The 15,790-nt window shown below is 40.1% G+C and overlaps 2 protein-coding genes across 7 annotated transcripts in view; both read left to right on the top strand.

Annotated features, from left to right (window-relative positions):
- Positions 1–380: 380 nt before the first annotated feature.
- LOC118323910 lies at positions 381–4,462 on the top strand. 3 transcript variants are annotated; one of them, XM_035655981.1, is made up of 7 exons: positions 381–672; positions 1,561–1,665; positions 1,751–1,819; positions 1,910–2,002; positions 2,599–2,889; positions 3,860–4,068; positions 4,199–4,462. In XM_035655981.1, exons 1-5 carry the CDS (start codon positions 476–478, stop codon positions 2,678–2,680), a joined length of 546 nt encoding a protein of 181 aa, XP_035511874.1. In that variant the 5' UTR covers positions 381–475; the 3' UTR covers positions 2,681–2,889; positions 3,860–4,068; positions 4,199–4,462. The 3 variants fall into 3 exon arrangements, with proteins under 3 accessions (XP_035511874.1, XP_035511872.1, XP_035511873.1); XM_035655979.1 differs by having other exon boundaries at positions 2,599–2,668; XM_035655980.1 differs by having other exon boundaries at positions 2,599–2,664.
- A 5,805-nt stretch (positions 4,463–10,267) lies between these two features.
- The window catches only part of acap3a (ArfGAP with coiled-coil, ankyrin repeat and PH domains 3a), a 70,932-nt gene continuing 65,409 nt past the window's right edge, over positions 10,268–15,790 (top strand). For all 4 annotated transcript variants that reach the window (XM_035656521.1, XM_035656520.1, XM_035656522.1 and 1 more), the window contains exon 1: positions 10,268–10,474. In XM_035656521.1, coding sequence (XP_035512414.1) covers positions 10,428–10,474 — 47 coding nt within the window. In that variant the 5' untranslated portion in view covers positions 10,268–10,427. The remainder of the gene's footprint in view (positions 10,475–15,790) is intronic.

Genomic DNA, 15,790 nt, shown 5'->3' on the forward strand with positions numbered 1-15,790 from the left:
GACTAGGGGTACTTTGTTTTGCACTGTTTTTTTACTGGTACTACTTGTTAATTTTATATTTATGAATATCATTCATATTTTGTATATTTTTATCTTTTTTTAGCATTTCTGGTTTCTTTAAGGGTTTAGGCGTTTTTGTAATGTATGTTAAGTTATGTTTTGTATTTTTGTATGGCTTACTGGGGATACCTTTTTGAATTCCCTCTGGGATAAATAAATGTCTGTCTCTCTATCTATCTGTCTGTCTTTCTATCTGTCTATCTATCTATCTGTCTATCTATCTATCTATCTGTCTGTCTGTCTATCTAGTGTAGAAAGTGACCTGTTTGGGGCAGCAATGCGCCTTTGTTGCGTCTAAACCTTCCGCAAACTTCAACAGAAGAAGAAGGACAAGTGGGAAGTTGTTGATGAAAGTGAGCTGTACTTAGCTCCTCTGTTTGTTTTGCTTTCATGTTTGCGTTGCTCAACCCCTGCGATGGATCACGAATATTCGTTGCCGCTTGCAGCAAAGCGCAAACGTACCGGCGACCCGGCCGAGCAGCGGAGGACATGGGGCCGTAAGAGAGCGAGGACCCGGGTGAACATCGGGGCTGCGCTCAGAAGATGGAGAGAAGTTCGAGACATGCTCGGACTACAGAAAGACTCCGAGCTCGCATGTCTCCTGCTAGACGAGTAAGTATAATAATAATAATAATAATAATAATAATACAGTTATATTATTAGAATAATGACACTGCTGGCAGGAGAGTGGGTGAGTGGGTTTTTCCCTTTTTCACAGCAGCCATACGCGATAATAGTAGGGTAAACTCAGGTGTTCTTAACTGACTCGAATTAAGGCTCTGTTCCATTTAAGTGGTCACATACAACTGATGGGTTAATCGATTAGTTGTCAACTGTTAAAGGTCCAGTATGTAACGTTCAGGCTCATCTATTGGCATAAATACAATATAATATCACTTGAAAATAAGAGTTGGGTTTTACAGTAGCCCAGAATGGACAAATCAAACTTTGGCTGTAGATCAGGTTGTTTGCATTTCGTGGCCACCGTAGTTTCTCCTTCGCGCTTGGAAGGGGAGGGTGAAGCGAGGGAGTTGCAGTCTGCAACCAGGCTGTCCTACAGGCTGGACCTTTTAAATGAATCAGCAACTATTTTAATAATCAACAATCAAGTTTTGAGTCATTTCCAAAGAAAAAATGTCCAAATTCTCTGATTTTCAGCTCTCAAATGTTGAATATTTTCTGGTTTCTTCAGTCCTCTGTGACAGGAAACTGAATATCTTTGAGTTGTGGACAAAACAAGACATATGAGGATGTCAAAGTACCAAAGAACTAATCAATTAATTGAGAAAATAATCTGTATTTGTTGCCCTAATGACTAGACTGTGCGTGTTCGGTGTGAGGACAGTGAGCTCCGACACACCGTGATTTCTCTGAGGCATGTTTATGATCGGTTGGCCCTAAGTTCATCTGGTGCCTTTGTGTAAGACGTACTATGAATGTATTATCAGGTTGTGGGACATAAAACATTACAGTGTTGTTGTTTTTTGTCAAACTGAACAGTTACCACAAAGGAGAACAAGCCTCGTCAACTCCTAGCAGGATAGGTGGATTGCCTGTTCAGACCCTCTCAACCATGTCAACATCCAGTGACTCACAACCAGATAGGTAAGGAATACCTGAACCTCACTTCTACAAGTTGCTGCATATAGAAATGAGTACGCAGGTCAAATGGCTGACATTTGTTTTACAGCGACCACAGCTTTCTGGAGCCTGAAGACCTTTCCATGGCAGACTTAAAAGAAGAAGCCCTAGATGAAAGGTGACTTTAACTGTGGTGTTTTATGTAGCATTTAATGGCTTGTGTGTACTCGGGTGAGTTATTGTGTTTTTATTTTATTTCTTTTTGCAGGATTGACTGTAAAGGCCCAGATGACGACACATGGGAAACAGCCAGTGAGGACGGATGTTCTGATGAGGACTCTATCCCGTCTATTAGTCTGAGGTTGGTCAGAATTGAGTTTATTTGCGCATTCTGGGAACCGTGTTGTTAGCTCGATAAACAAAGGCGGACTGATATAATCAGTTCTATCCGCCTGTTTCACACCGGAGTTAAGTACGGACTGCCAGCGTCCGTGGGCAGACTGTGACTGAGACTATTGGCAAACATTGTCCGTACAGTGGGTGTGATTTCTTCTTGTCGTCTGTGGTTTTGCTTAATACTTTTCCACACTGACGAGGAGTCTTCAGCTGAGAAGGAGTTCTTCAGATTGCTTCTCTAGTCTGTACTTGCTTTATACAGAGTACAGTCCCCATGTACATGTAACAGTAAAGTCTGGTCCATGATGATGTTCCTCTTATTGTGATCATTTCATTTAAATGGTAGAAAAAGTGTTAATTTTGTTGTAGGAACAAATTGTACCAGCGTTGGTTTAAACGTGTGAGGATGATATAATCTGATATATCTGACACTTACTTTTTAATGGTGTATACAGTCTGGGGAGTTTATCTGGGACAAAATGTCCTAAATAAATCTGTCAGTTGTGGCAATCTTTAAGTTAGTATGTCTATTAATCTTCCTACTGTGTCTTTTTCTTACAGATATTTTCCAATGGCCTACAAATATGGAAATGGCGATGGCGGCCCACACTCAAATACAGAATACAGGCAGGTGACTTCATGAATGTTACAAACACACCTCTGTCTGAGAGTAACTACTACTACAAAGTGTCACACCTGTTCAGTCACATGAACATGGGCTTTGTTGGGATGGACACCAGTGTCAGCGTTCAAGACACCTACTGCCTCAGAAAGCCATCAAGGAATTCTGGGAGGACAAGAGATGTACAGCGATCCAACGTCTGCAGAATAAAGACGGTGTTGTTGTTCTAGGTATGTCCCGTGGCTTTTTAGGAAGAGGAAGACAAGAGGCAAGCCCTAAATGATGACCAGTGTGCAGAAGGAGTTTTGGTTTTGTTATTTTTTTCATTCATTAGATGTTTTTTTTTTTTTAATAAAGTTCCTTTCTTATTTGCCTATTGATATTGGTTTACTTTTTCCTATCTTGCCCTTTTCAGGTGCATCAATGCAACTTTTCACTTGACAGTAAGCACAAAGCAAATAAGAGACAAAAAACAGAAGTCAGGTCAATGAATGGTCAGTAAATAGAGGCAAGTTTGCTTCATTTCAAATAAAATATTGTACATGATACAATAACTATGAAAGGTCTGTCTCATTGGCAAAGTAAACAAACCATTCTGCTACCATGTTTGTTCATTTTAGTTTCTGTCCACCATCCGTTTAGAAGAAGTTGTTCTGAAGCCTGTATTTTTATTTGATGCCAGCAAGAGCTTTAGTATCGTCAATACTCGGCTAGAGGGATGTGAATGTTGTTCTCTTCCTCAAACCCAGGGTTGTTTTTTAGATGATTGTTACTGTTTCCTTCCAGAAAGTCTGAACAGAGGGACGGGGGGAGGAACATGAGCACGATCAACCATGATTTCTCAACATTCCCTCCAGCAGCATAGCTGAGCGCCAGTTTGTTTAGACTTCTGTTTGGGAGTGATTTTTAAAAAAAAACAAAGAGAGAGAATCAGGTTTCTCCAACTGAAGTCTCTCCAGGTCCGGGAGTTTGTGGAGGACGACTGAGTTTCCCAGGCATTCAAGCACATGTCTTGAGTTATTTCAATGTCCAGCTCTTTTCCCCATCATTGTTCCACATAGTCCCTAGTGTCCTTACTCAGGGATGGGATGCCAGGGTATAACCTGCTTGTATCTTGCTCATAAGACCTTTTGTAAAAATGTTTATGTAACAAAAATAGACACTTTTGGGGATTTTAAACACAGATACTTTTCATTATAGCTCAACAATACCAGAGAATCATCCAGAAGTTGGGCTGTCAACACCGCGAATGTCGCGAAGGACTGCCGTTACATCGCTGATCTGAGACTCCAATCAGATACGGGATGCCGAGATGTGGGATTGTAAGACCTGATCACCTCAGGACACGTGGCCTCCTTCCGAATGTCCCAACTCACCTTCACTTGAGTCCCGCACCAGTAGAGGCCTAGGTAAGACCAGCTGACCGTTCCAAGCGTTTTTTGTAAACATTTTCTGCAAACGTATCATCAGACTGTAATCGCGGAGGTTTGCTACGCCACTGTTCTGTCTGATTGACTGCTGGTGTGTTTTACCTTACAGGGGCCAGCTCTACACCTCAAGAGACGAGCAACGAACGTACACCAGAATGATCCAAACCCGAATGGTCCGAACCCAGCGGTCAACTGAGCGAGCTGTATTTTTGTTTGTTTTTCATTTATTTGTACTCCCTACTCTTATTTTCCGCTGATTTGCAGCCTCTAAAAACACACTCTAAACACCGTGTTTAGAAGTAAATAATTTCAATGCAAAACAAAGCAATAATTACTTTTCCCTCAAATGTAAATAAATGTCTTGGACTGTATATAGAAACACTGTGTCTGTCTAAAATGACTCGTACTTATAATTATAAAATGCAATGCCTTTTTAAAGAATTAGGCAGTATGGAACAATATAACATTCAATTTCAAAATCACTTATTTATACCAAAAGAATATTAATCTAGAGAAGAGAGGAGTGAGGCTGCAGCAACCACAGTAATTATAAACTATAACACCGCCGCTATGAATGAGCCTTTTTTTAATCAACAGATGCCGCAGGTCGCCTTCCATGGGGTCTGCTATGTGGAATCTTTCTACAGTAGCCCAGAAGGGACAAACCAAACACTGGCTCTAGATAGATCTACAACTACACCACTAGATGCCACTAAACCCCACAGACTGCACCTTTCCAATTTTTGTACAGGTCAAACAACCGAGATACAACAGGTGCTTGTAGGTGGATTTTTTTGGACAGAGCCAGACTACTTCTAACATTTAAATTTTAATGTCTTTGTTTTACAACCTTTTGTAAGTTCAGGTCGTCTTCTAAGGACAACCTTCCCAAACAGAGGAGGAAAACGTAACGTACCATGATAAAACATTCATTTGGCTCAGCGTCCCTTCCTGCCGTAATGAATGTATTTAGTGTCATATTTACTCAGCAACGCTTTAGAGCTTTTACTGATGCAGCGTCCCACATCCCTTTTTCATTTGAAAAATTGATTTGCGGGAACAGTGGCTAAACACGGTCTCTACCTTCAAACGTAACATTATGAAATTATACATATTTATTTGCTGTTTTTTAAATAATGTAAATTATTTTAAAAAGTAAAATAACTAGCTTTGTAAATTAAAACATTTTTTATTTTATGTTTATCACCACCTCCTCCGTGGCCCCCTAGAGGGCGCTCCGAGGTCCACCACAGCCCGCTGGTTGAGATTGGCTGTTTCACACTGGATAAAGAATTCTGCAGAGCTCGAAAGCATAAACAGTATCACAATACAATGATCATCCCAGTATGTGTCCATACGTCCACCCACCCTCTAAGAACATATAGAACATACACATATTGCCACCAGTGTAAGCGCAGCAGTCCTACGAAAAGATTACATTTAGAATGAATAGACCTGGGAATACATTTAGGACTACGTTAAGTGCTGAGAAGACATATGCGTGCATAATGCATCAAATTCATGCAGCTTCTGTACATGCCTCATTGATAGTGGCTTGTAGAGCCTTGCACCTGCAGTCAGAAGGGATAACATTACAAGCTGTGTGCTCAGCAGCGCAACTCGCAGCTCTCTCCAGCAGACCAAAGAGGGGAGCAAAAGTAGGTCACCCTCCCAGAGACCCACACGTCTCTCCCATGGATTCCACACTGCACTTGAGCTCGTGTCTGCCGTGAGAGGGCCTGTGATGGGAGCAAATATGGGAGTCGACAGCTCCCTTTCCACTCGTTTTTTCCTGCATGAAGGCAGAAAAAAAGCCTCATCCCTGCTGTTGTTAGATGCCACACAGGAAACAAAAGCAGCAGGAGACGGGCCATGAACGCACCATTACTGATATGATGGCTCCGCAGTCTTCGCTGTGAATCATTTGACTCACAGTCTGCCCCAAAAACCGCCACAAACCGCAAAGGAATTGTTCGATATTATGGAAAAAAGTCTCGTATTTGTCTATTTGAATATAAAGCCAGCAGCAGGCTAGCTTAGCTTAGCATAAAGACTGGAAATGTGGAAACCGCTAGTGTGGCTCTGTCTGAAAGTTAGAAAATCACTGTTGTTTTAATGCTGTTTTCTGCTTGAATGCCCATTTACCCACAGCTAAATGCTAAAATTCAGCATGCCAACTTGCTCGAAATGCCGCAAAACACAGTACGGTTGATGCTGATGTGAATGTCATTAGCTCTTGCAGGTGAAAACTGTCAAATGGAAACATTTGGCCTGATAACTTCTGATGTCTGTATGATCCTGTTGCTGCTGCTGCTGTAATAAAATCCAGAATCTGGAATCCGGTTTAGGTTTTGCTACCAAGTGTGCTCTTAAGTTTCCCCCAGTAGTGTGCCTGTTCAGATCAGCCGACTGCTGACTCAACAGCTCCATAAATAAGCAGTAGATGCTTTGATCTCAGATTAGTAAAAGGAACTGGGAGGCAAAGAAGGAGAGGAGGGATGGTTGGGGGGGAGTCAAAAGACTTGAGAAATTGCTTCTTCTTTTTTTTGTCCCCCAAAGCAGTTTAGGACATTTATGCAAGAAAACATAGCCGCTGTGTTGGTGGAGCTCCTGTGGTTTTGTAATCATCCTTTAGTGGAACTGATCAAACAGTGCTTTGAGCTAAATTCCTATATCAGCGGTTATAGTGTTGTACCATGTTCACCGTTACCGTTAGTGCTGCATGAACCGAGCTATTGGACGGACGTTTTCGACCTGATGATGGCATTAAAACTTGACTGTAATTCATTCTGAGGGGAACATGAAGGTCTTTACCAAATTTCATGACAATCCATCAAATAGTTGTTGACTCAGAACTACAAATGTCAACCTCATGATGGTGCTAGAGAGGAAATAAGGGGATCACCAGAAGTCAGTACATTGTCTGGGAACCATGAACGTCTGTACATGTCAATCCATCCCATATATTAAGAGATGTTTCAGTCTGGACCAAAGTGGTGGACAAACTGTCAATTTAACACAACGAACCACTGCAAGCACTGATAAAGTCTGTGTCGTTCCTCAGAGATTCAGTGACTGATGGTGGTGTTTTAGTCAGGACACCTCTGCTGAGAGCGGATGAGATCATCTCCATTCAGGGCCCGAGCAGCAGCCTTTCTAAAGCCGGGATCGGAAAGGAACAATGGCGCTCTATGAAAACCTGCAGTGAAATCCCAAGCAGGCACTCTTTCTCCCAGCTTTCCCATTTCCTGTGAATTAATAATAGCCTTGCTGGGGGGGGGGGTTCACTTTAATATACCCTCATTTAACAGCTGCATGGGAAAGCAGACAGATGCAGCAGAGGATGTTACGTGTAAAGCTTTCTTTAAAGTGTTTTAGAATCAGGCAATTAGTTTCACTGAGTCAGCATTTTAGATGAAACTGATTTAACAGCTTACACTGTAAAACTGTGCGACACGGAGAACATACCATACTGTATCAGAGGTGTGAAAAAGGAGGAGAGGATCTGACTGTGGGGAGCATCTCTGAACCCAGAGCAGTAACTGAAGCCAAGTGTGGGTGTTTGCTTATTCATAACTGGAGTTACAGCAACCAGAGAGGATAAAAATACCTTCCTCACACATCTCTGATCAACTGTAGCTGAACAATCTCAAACACGCTGAACCATTATTGTCTTATCGGAAAATGCAAAGAATATTAACAATTATGAGCACAGCAAACTAACATGCGCCTTGTAGTTATTTTCTATTTGAACCACCGAAACGCTGCTGCTGTAATATGTAATCTGATTACAATCGTCCTTGTATTCATTCAAATGAGATGGAACGTGACGTCAGCGTTCCACCGGTTCTCATGCGGAGTGCTGAGCGCCTGTCGCGTTCAGGTGCCGTCGTAAATGTCAGCGTTGTCACCAGACGTGTGCGGAAAGGACACCGTGCAGCTGTGCAAAAAGGATGGAGGATCTGCTCAGTGATCAGTGGTGGCAAGAAATACACTTTTACTTTGAAAAACATTCATTTTTATGCTACTTTATGCTGTTGGCTACCACTACACTTTTTTACTCTACTACATGCATTTGACTTCTGTAGTTAACTAATATTAACATTTTACATTCATAACATATTAGGGTTTAGTTTCTGGGTGCCCAAAGAGAATATTTTTTTGTGTTGAGAACTCCTTTATCCTTTATTTTGAATGAAGTGTGGGTTTTATATATTTTGCACTGACTGTATAATACACTGTGGGGATTAAAGAAATTTGCTGTGTTGTGTTTCCTGCCTGTTGTATTTTGGTGTGTGTTCCTGCAAGCAAGGGGTTGGTGCCTGTATCAGCTCCTTTGGAAGGGTTTTGCTGGTTGTAATATGAAATTATCTTATTTATCAGACAGAGTTTGAACGCCAACGACCGCTACAATATATACAACATGATGATGACAACAGTATATAAAGTAACTAAAGCAGCCTAACATCAACCAGCTACAACATTAAAATGCTGCTTAAATGGACAATAATTTACTCTATACAATTGTTAATTTTATGTATGTAAAACCTTTTAAAGTTAGTTATTACTTGTCACATTTTCTAGGGTGGTATTTTAGGGACCATTTGATTAATTTTTAGTATCAAAACTCCATTAAACTTTTGGAGCTCTTGAGCTGCACAGACTTCCTTTAAGATGAAATGCTGCTTAAAATATACTATAAAATATACTATAGTAAGTTTATAGAAAACCACAATCACTGTATTCACAACTTGAAAACATTATATTTGGTTCAGCAGAAGTATTTAGATTCTTTACCTTTAAGTAAAAGTAGCTATACCACTACGTAAAAATACACCATTACAAGTAAAAGTAATGCATTGAAAATGGACCAGTTTGCATAACAAGTATTTTTACTTTTAGTAGTTTAAGTACACTGTAATGTTTAACTTTTAGACTTAGGTAATTTTGAATGCAAGACTTCTACTTGTAACAGAGTATTTCTACATTGTGGTGTTGCTACTTTTACTTGAGTAAGATTCAAGTACTTCTTTCACCCCTGGCTGTTCTGGCTGCAAAAGTCAGAAACATGATGTTATGTGATGTTTATGTAGAATTTAAACAAGAGCTTAAATTGGAAAAATATTTGTTGTACAAAAACCAAAAGTACAGCCTAGACAGGCTATTTGTAATTTTAGAGTGAACAACACAAGAATTCCTAAGGTCACTGGAAGATATGAAGGGCTGGATGGAAACCAGAGGATCTGCAGCCTCTGTAATGACAACTGTTTGGGGGATGAGTATCATAGTTTGAATGTAAGAATGTAAGCATAATTAAAGATATCTGCCAAAGTATTATTTAAACCATCTGTCTATATTTAAATTCATGTTGTTGTTACAGTCAGATAAACCTAAAATGATGTGTAAACTAGGAAGAATGCCCTTCATTTGTTCAAGTAACGTTACTGTATATTCTGTTTATACTAGATAGATAGATAGATAGATAGATAGATAGATTAGAATAGATAGATAGATAGATACCTGGATTTATTGATCCCAAGCCTGGGAAAATTGCAGCAAAATTAAAAAACACGACGGGAGCTGCGGCTACAAGTAAGGATTGTGATCATCATCATGAGTTGCAAATAAATGAGAATGTTAAATGACTGTAGTGGAGTAAATGTGGGTAGATTAATCGACAACAATTCCCAATGTTGTATACATTAATGATATGTTTTGTATGTAAGAAATCCTAATCTTCAAAGCAACATATGTCAAATAATTGTAATGGAGTAACAAAAGTGAATATCAAATCAAATAAAATCAATGTTTTCAAGTAAAGATAAGTAGCCTATTTGAAATTCTACCTTTTAAGTAAAGTACTTGAGTAAATATAAACTCATATTAAACAGGCTACACTTTGCACTCCATTCCATTGCACTGTTTACTTAATTTTATTTTTAATTTCATTTTTAATTTCATTTGAATGTATGTTTAATGTATGTTTTATGTATGTAATGTATGTCTCGTATGCTACTGGATACTTGAAATTCCCTCGGGATAAATAAAGTATCTATCTATCCATCTACAAATCGCACATCGAACGTCGCATCTTAAAAATCCGAGCCTCGCAGGAGCGCCTGAAGGCAGCACGGGCTCCAGCACTGAGTGAGGCGGCTCCGGAGCTTCAGAAAGCGGGACTGAGTGAGAGAGTGAGCCGCTGCAGGAGCCGGAGCCCGAGGGAGGATCTCTGTATCGGATACTTACATCTACTCTTACTCCAGGACATGAAATCCGTATTTTAAACCCGTTTTTTTTTGTTTGTTTTAAAAACAAAAACAACTTTACTCCAGTCCAAAATGACGGTGGATTTTGAAGACTGTATTAAAGATTCACCCCGGTTTAGGTAAGAGCATGAAACTCTTGTATTGGCTCATTGCATTGAACTGTTGAACGCTACATTTACTGATAGGAGACTGCGCGGTTTTCTTGCTGTTTGCGGGGGTTAATTTGCACTATTTATCCCCTTATAGTGGATGTGCATGTGCCCCCCCTCTCTGTTATGATCGGGCTAAATTGCGACACGTTGTAGTCAAATCTCAGTGGGATTAAATAGCCTGATCCGATAAATGGTGTCTGGATTACAATAACAGGCAGATTTGTGAGTATGTTCACAGCCTCAGTCGGTCAGTCAGGTCTTACAGTCGGCATGATGATGATGATGATGATGATGATGATGCAGCCATATGAGTTGTCACATGGAGCTGGAGCTGCTGAGATCAAAGTCTGTTTAATGGTCCTCCTCACTGTGTCAGATTATTACATTTTTATTCTTGTTTCATCAGCATCCATTTGAGAGTTGAGTTTTTTTTAAGGAGATCAGTGTAATTAGACACCACGACCCAGAAGAAATAAAGGTAGCAAAATGGATGGAGATGATTTACTGTGAGGTGTTTTATTGATTCCACCTTAAGAGTGAGCTCCTGCCCAAAGGATGCACTTCACACTGGAGTTTCAGCTAATGATTTTTCTTTAATTAGGCTTGTTGACTTATTGATTAAGTGTCTGTTCTATACAAGGTCAGAAAAAATAAAGCCTAAAGCCCAAGATGATGCCTTCAAATGCCTATCAGTGTCTTTTTTGTTTTGTTTTTTAATACTTTTTTCAATGAGTTAATGGAATAATCAGTTAAATTTGTGGGAAATGAATAGTTTGAACCTAAAGATTACTTTCATTATCAGTAAAACTGCAGGTTATTTTCTTAAGGTAAATCCTTTTGTTCTATAAAATGTGAGAAAATAATGAGAAATGTCGCTCACAACAAGTCTCGTTTTGTCTGACCAACCTCCCAAAACCCCAAAATATTCACTTTCACATAACACAAATAAATAAAAGACAAATACATGCAGCAAATCCTCACAATTAAGAAACTGGAACCAGCTAATTTATATGTTTTTGCTGTGCTTCAATTATCAAAATACTTGCTGATTAATGTTCTGTCGGTCAACTAATCAATCGATGTGTCAGTATCTAGTTTAAAAAGTGTCATAGGATCAGAGGAAACTGAAGATTTCCCCCACAAAGCCCCCTGACAGCCGCACACACCAAAGGTTACATAAATAAGTCAGGAATTTTCTAGACCCACATCTAAACCTGGTCCTCTGCCCCCAAAGAGTCAAGAGCCTCTGAGGGTGTGAGGGGAGTCTGAAGGTCTTTGATACTTGTGCAATGGTGGAAAATCCTTTACTTTTAAAAAAGTACCAATACAACAATGTAAAGATACTCCATTACAGGTAAAAGTCCTGAATCCAACATTTTATTTAAGACTTTTGTTAAAAAAAAAAGGCACAAAGCAAGTGGGGATGAAATGACTTTAAATGTAAAAAAACTGTATTATACTTTTTTTTTGCATTTGTGTATATAAATAGTGAAATCATGTGTGTTCGATTGATTATTGCTAAATATTTGTACATTTTTACAGGCTTGTGTGTCTTATATTTTGAGCTCCTGGAAGCTTTATTTTTCATTAATAGATAAAATGATGAGTCAGACTTATAGCTCTGTTTGTCCTGGAAAAAAAGGGAACCATGCATGTGGGTTGAGGACAGTTTAAAAGGTGGAGCTGCTGACAAATAGACATCTGAAACATGATATGCAGCCCCAACCAGACATTGCTTTATTGTAACGGGTCACAAGTCTGGCTTTAATCTTTAAATAGTGCATTATATTTCATAAGCTTATCATATCACGGTCCCCACTCGCCCTGGAAAACCAACCCAACATCTGGAAACTGATTAAAATGACCAAATATCCTGGAAATAATCTATTTTGTCCTGGAAGTTATTGTATTTTAGCCCCTCCCTCAGTATTATGTCTGTCTGAAACTCGACTGTTGGTAGTATAAAGCAGGTTTAACAGATGCAAAGTAGAACTGACTTGCAGTGATCTTTTAAGGATAGAGTCAAAGCAAAATTCTCATATCTCCATGCAAACAACCTGTTAATGATCAAATGTCTTGTTGCTGTGGTTGATAAATACATACACAGTGATGTTAATTGTACGTGCAATAAACAGTTTAACCTTCTAGAAGATGCATTTTTCATAAAATAATGTAAATTCTACTCGATTTGAACTGTTACTTATGGGCTGTGGCCAAATTAATGTAGTCAATTTGCCTGAAACTGCAGCTTATATGACCACTTTTAAGCAAGTGTTTGTCCAGTATTGTCAAGAAAAACTGCATTGTAAAATCTGTAAATGTATACTGTAAATGTAGCATAGTAAAAAGTACAACGTTTGCCTCTGAAATGCAGTGGAGTAGAAGTAAAAAAAAAAAAAAGGTACAGTATTTGAGTACATTTACTTTCCAACACTGCCCTTGTGTGCTCCCGGAGATAAAATCTCTGCTCCCAAATCAAAGACTTCCAGACTTGGCAGCAGCACCTTAATGACTGCCATCTGGGCTGGAGAAAGGCACATCTCAGGAAGCGCTGAGTGAAGGGTATTTGCTCTAACCATCTCCGTCCTTGTTTCATATGCTAAACAGCGAGGCTACAGCCAGACAAGCTGCATGCTAAAGAGTCACCTACCTCGTTATTTCGAGCTCTGAGAGGCCTCGCTGGTATTTATTTTAATTTTTTTCACAAGTTGTTGGATAAAGTTATCTCTTGGCCGGAGCTGTGACTGTGGAATGAAAATATGCCTCCTCCTTGTATACTGTACTGATCTTTCCCTATGTGTGGAAAGGATCAAACACTCACTCCCCAGTGCGCTCCATGTTCAGTTATTGTGAGCTCTCCTCCAGATTATGTTAGCGGCCTTTTTATCTGCTGCTCAGGATGTTTAAATGAGTAGAAGAGACGCTGAAAGAGGGCAAAGTAAACGCATGTTCTCGCAGCCACTGAAGCCTGTAACAGTGTTTTGAGAGCGCATTCAAATGGCTCCTTTGTGGAGCTAAAAGCAGCGCCAATGTGGTGTTATGTAACAACCCTGGAGGTGGATGACTGGAAGGAAGACAACCGGGCCGGAGTACAGGAAAGTCAAGGCTTTTCACTATTAGGATTGGCATGACGCTCCGCTTCCCATACGTGTAAAGTCATGCAGGAAATCAGCTCGGCCCGCAGTTATCTCTCACGCGTCCCAGACTCCTCTGCTTGTTAGCTTCGAGCTTGGACCGTACACAGGACATATTAGACAATTAGAGTCTCCATCTCTTCTTTTTTCAAATCTGCTGCTTAAGCACTTCTCAACAACATGATGAATCACCCAGTCCCGTCTAGAGCCTAAAACAAACTGTATGTGTTCTGTGTTTTGGTCTCTATGGAGACTCGGGACTCGGGACAGATGTGATATTGCAGCCAGGGATGCTCTCTCTCTCCCTCTCTCTGCATCTGTTGGAGAACGTGCTCTGTAATGATTACACGGCCACAGGAACTCGTGTGTTTGTGTTTGCTCCGGCACAACATTGGCAAGCATTGAGCTGTTTTCTCCCCACTTACATGTTAATTTGAGGTCACACTCACACACTGCGGCAGGATAATGCTGAGGGACCTCACTCGCACATCGACCAGTATCTTCTGTTGTAGTTCGTATGAGGTGTAAAATAGGTCGGAGCAGAGATAGCTGTATTTGTGAACCCAATGTCTGACTTTAATTCTCAGCCACCTGGTTTTATTTTTAAAGAAGCTTGATGTTGGCGACCATGGCCTGCTTTTTTTGCTTGCAAGATAACTGTTGGCTCAGTATAACAATAACTTCTCTTCTCTTCTATTTTCTGACGTGTTTACTTTCCCCTGGTTGTTTTATTCACCATTTGACACCATTTTCTTCAATAAAAATTTTTAGACTCTCCGTCACTGTCAGGACAGCTCGCTATTGGTCAATGCCAGAAACGTGCGCGTCAAAGTTCAGAAACGTTGTAGGTTTGGGCATGGAATCAGCGTTATTCGTGTATTTATTGCGTTTATTTAACGTAGCCTATACACGTAATGAGCTGCTGAAATGGGGAGTTCCTTATTATCTTGCTTTCCATCAAAATAAACTTTTAAAAAATGTGATTTTTTTTGCAACAGCTTTGACAACAAGGCGCATTACCTGCAGCATATTACTGAGTGTGAGCAAGTCTTAGGAGTTTGGACCTCTAATGCACTACATTTAGTCTTAGGATGTTTTGCTGTTACAGCCCCTGAACCACCATGAATGCCTCTAGTATTTCTGCTGAGCTTGAGAGGATTTTTCATTAACTGCCTTCTTGATGTTTGGCGGGGTTTTCAGCATCCTTCTGGTCCGTTCCTGCGTCCTAACAGTCCCTCAGCAGAATATGACTATTGTCCAGAGAGCTTCTTGCTTCCGCCGAGAGACAGATTCTTTTCTCTGAGTCTGAAAGGCCCGGGGCAGAGAGCCTGGATGATCCTTCCTCCCTTCCAATGCGAACAGCTGGGGGGAGGAGAGCTCAGGCAAGGCCCGCCGACGTGGTGATGGGTTTGTCATTGAGTCACAGAGCAGAAAACCCCCGACAGGCAGGGAATCCAGGGCCAATGACCTGTGGCGCTCGCTGCTAGTGTGTCTCCAGCGTCTGTGAGAGAATGACTGGATGGATGGATTTGTGACAAGAAGTCAGATGACAGGGTGAGGGTGGGGGTGTGCATGTCAAATTCCATGAGATGCCTGGTATGGAAGAATTCAGAGCATGTGGTATAACTTCTCGCTTTGCAAGAGAGAAATTATTGATGCCTGTTTAGTGGAAATTTAAGTGAAAATAAAGTTAGTAAGTTGTACAGTCCATAAATACACTATGCAAAATCATGTATAAAATGGTTAAAATTGATATTCGGTGCATGAAACTGTGGTCCACTTTTATGTATTAAATCACACAAACTCTCACAGATATAAAACCAAATGTTTAATAATATGTTGTTAGCCATTTTTTCAACATTACCTGGTTCCAGCTTCTCAGATTTTGAGGATTTTCTTGCTTTTCTTTGTTTAATGTCATTGTCAACTAAATATCTTCTGGCTTTTTGGACTCTTGGTCGGAAAAACTGAGCAATTCCAAGATGTCACCTCAGGTTCTTGGAAATTGGGGATTGGGATTGTGTTTCTTATTTGTGATTTCAGTTTTTCTTTACATTATAAAGACAAAACGATGAATGTATGCAGATTAATCAACTATTAACTTCTAGTCATCTAGTATAGTAGTAGTAGTAGTTGTAGCAGAATCCAA

The sequence above is a fragment of the Morone saxatilis genome, unplaced genomic scaffold (genome assembly GCF_004916995.1).
Source record: "Morone saxatilis isolate NCDOM2014 unplaced genomic scaffold, NCSU_SB_2.0 Contig15, whole genome shotgun sequence".
NCBI lineage: Eukaryota > Metazoa > Chordata > Actinopteri > Moronidae > Morone > Morone saxatilis.

Bases quoted from the DNA above. Each gene is read 5' to 3' on its own strand.
- LOC118323910 (XM_035655979.1), top strand. From the start codon at position 476: ATGGATCACGAATATTCGTTGCCGCTTGCAGCAAAGCGCAAACGTACC. The intron at 1,820-1,909 runs GTGACTTTAACT...TTCTTTTTGCAG, and splicing joins GAAGAAGCCCTAGATGAAAG to GATTGACTGTAAAGGCCCAG. The intron at 2,669-3,859 runs GTGACTTCATGA...TTTTCATTATAG, and splicing joins CAAATACAGAATACAGGCAG to CTCAACAATACCAGAGAATC.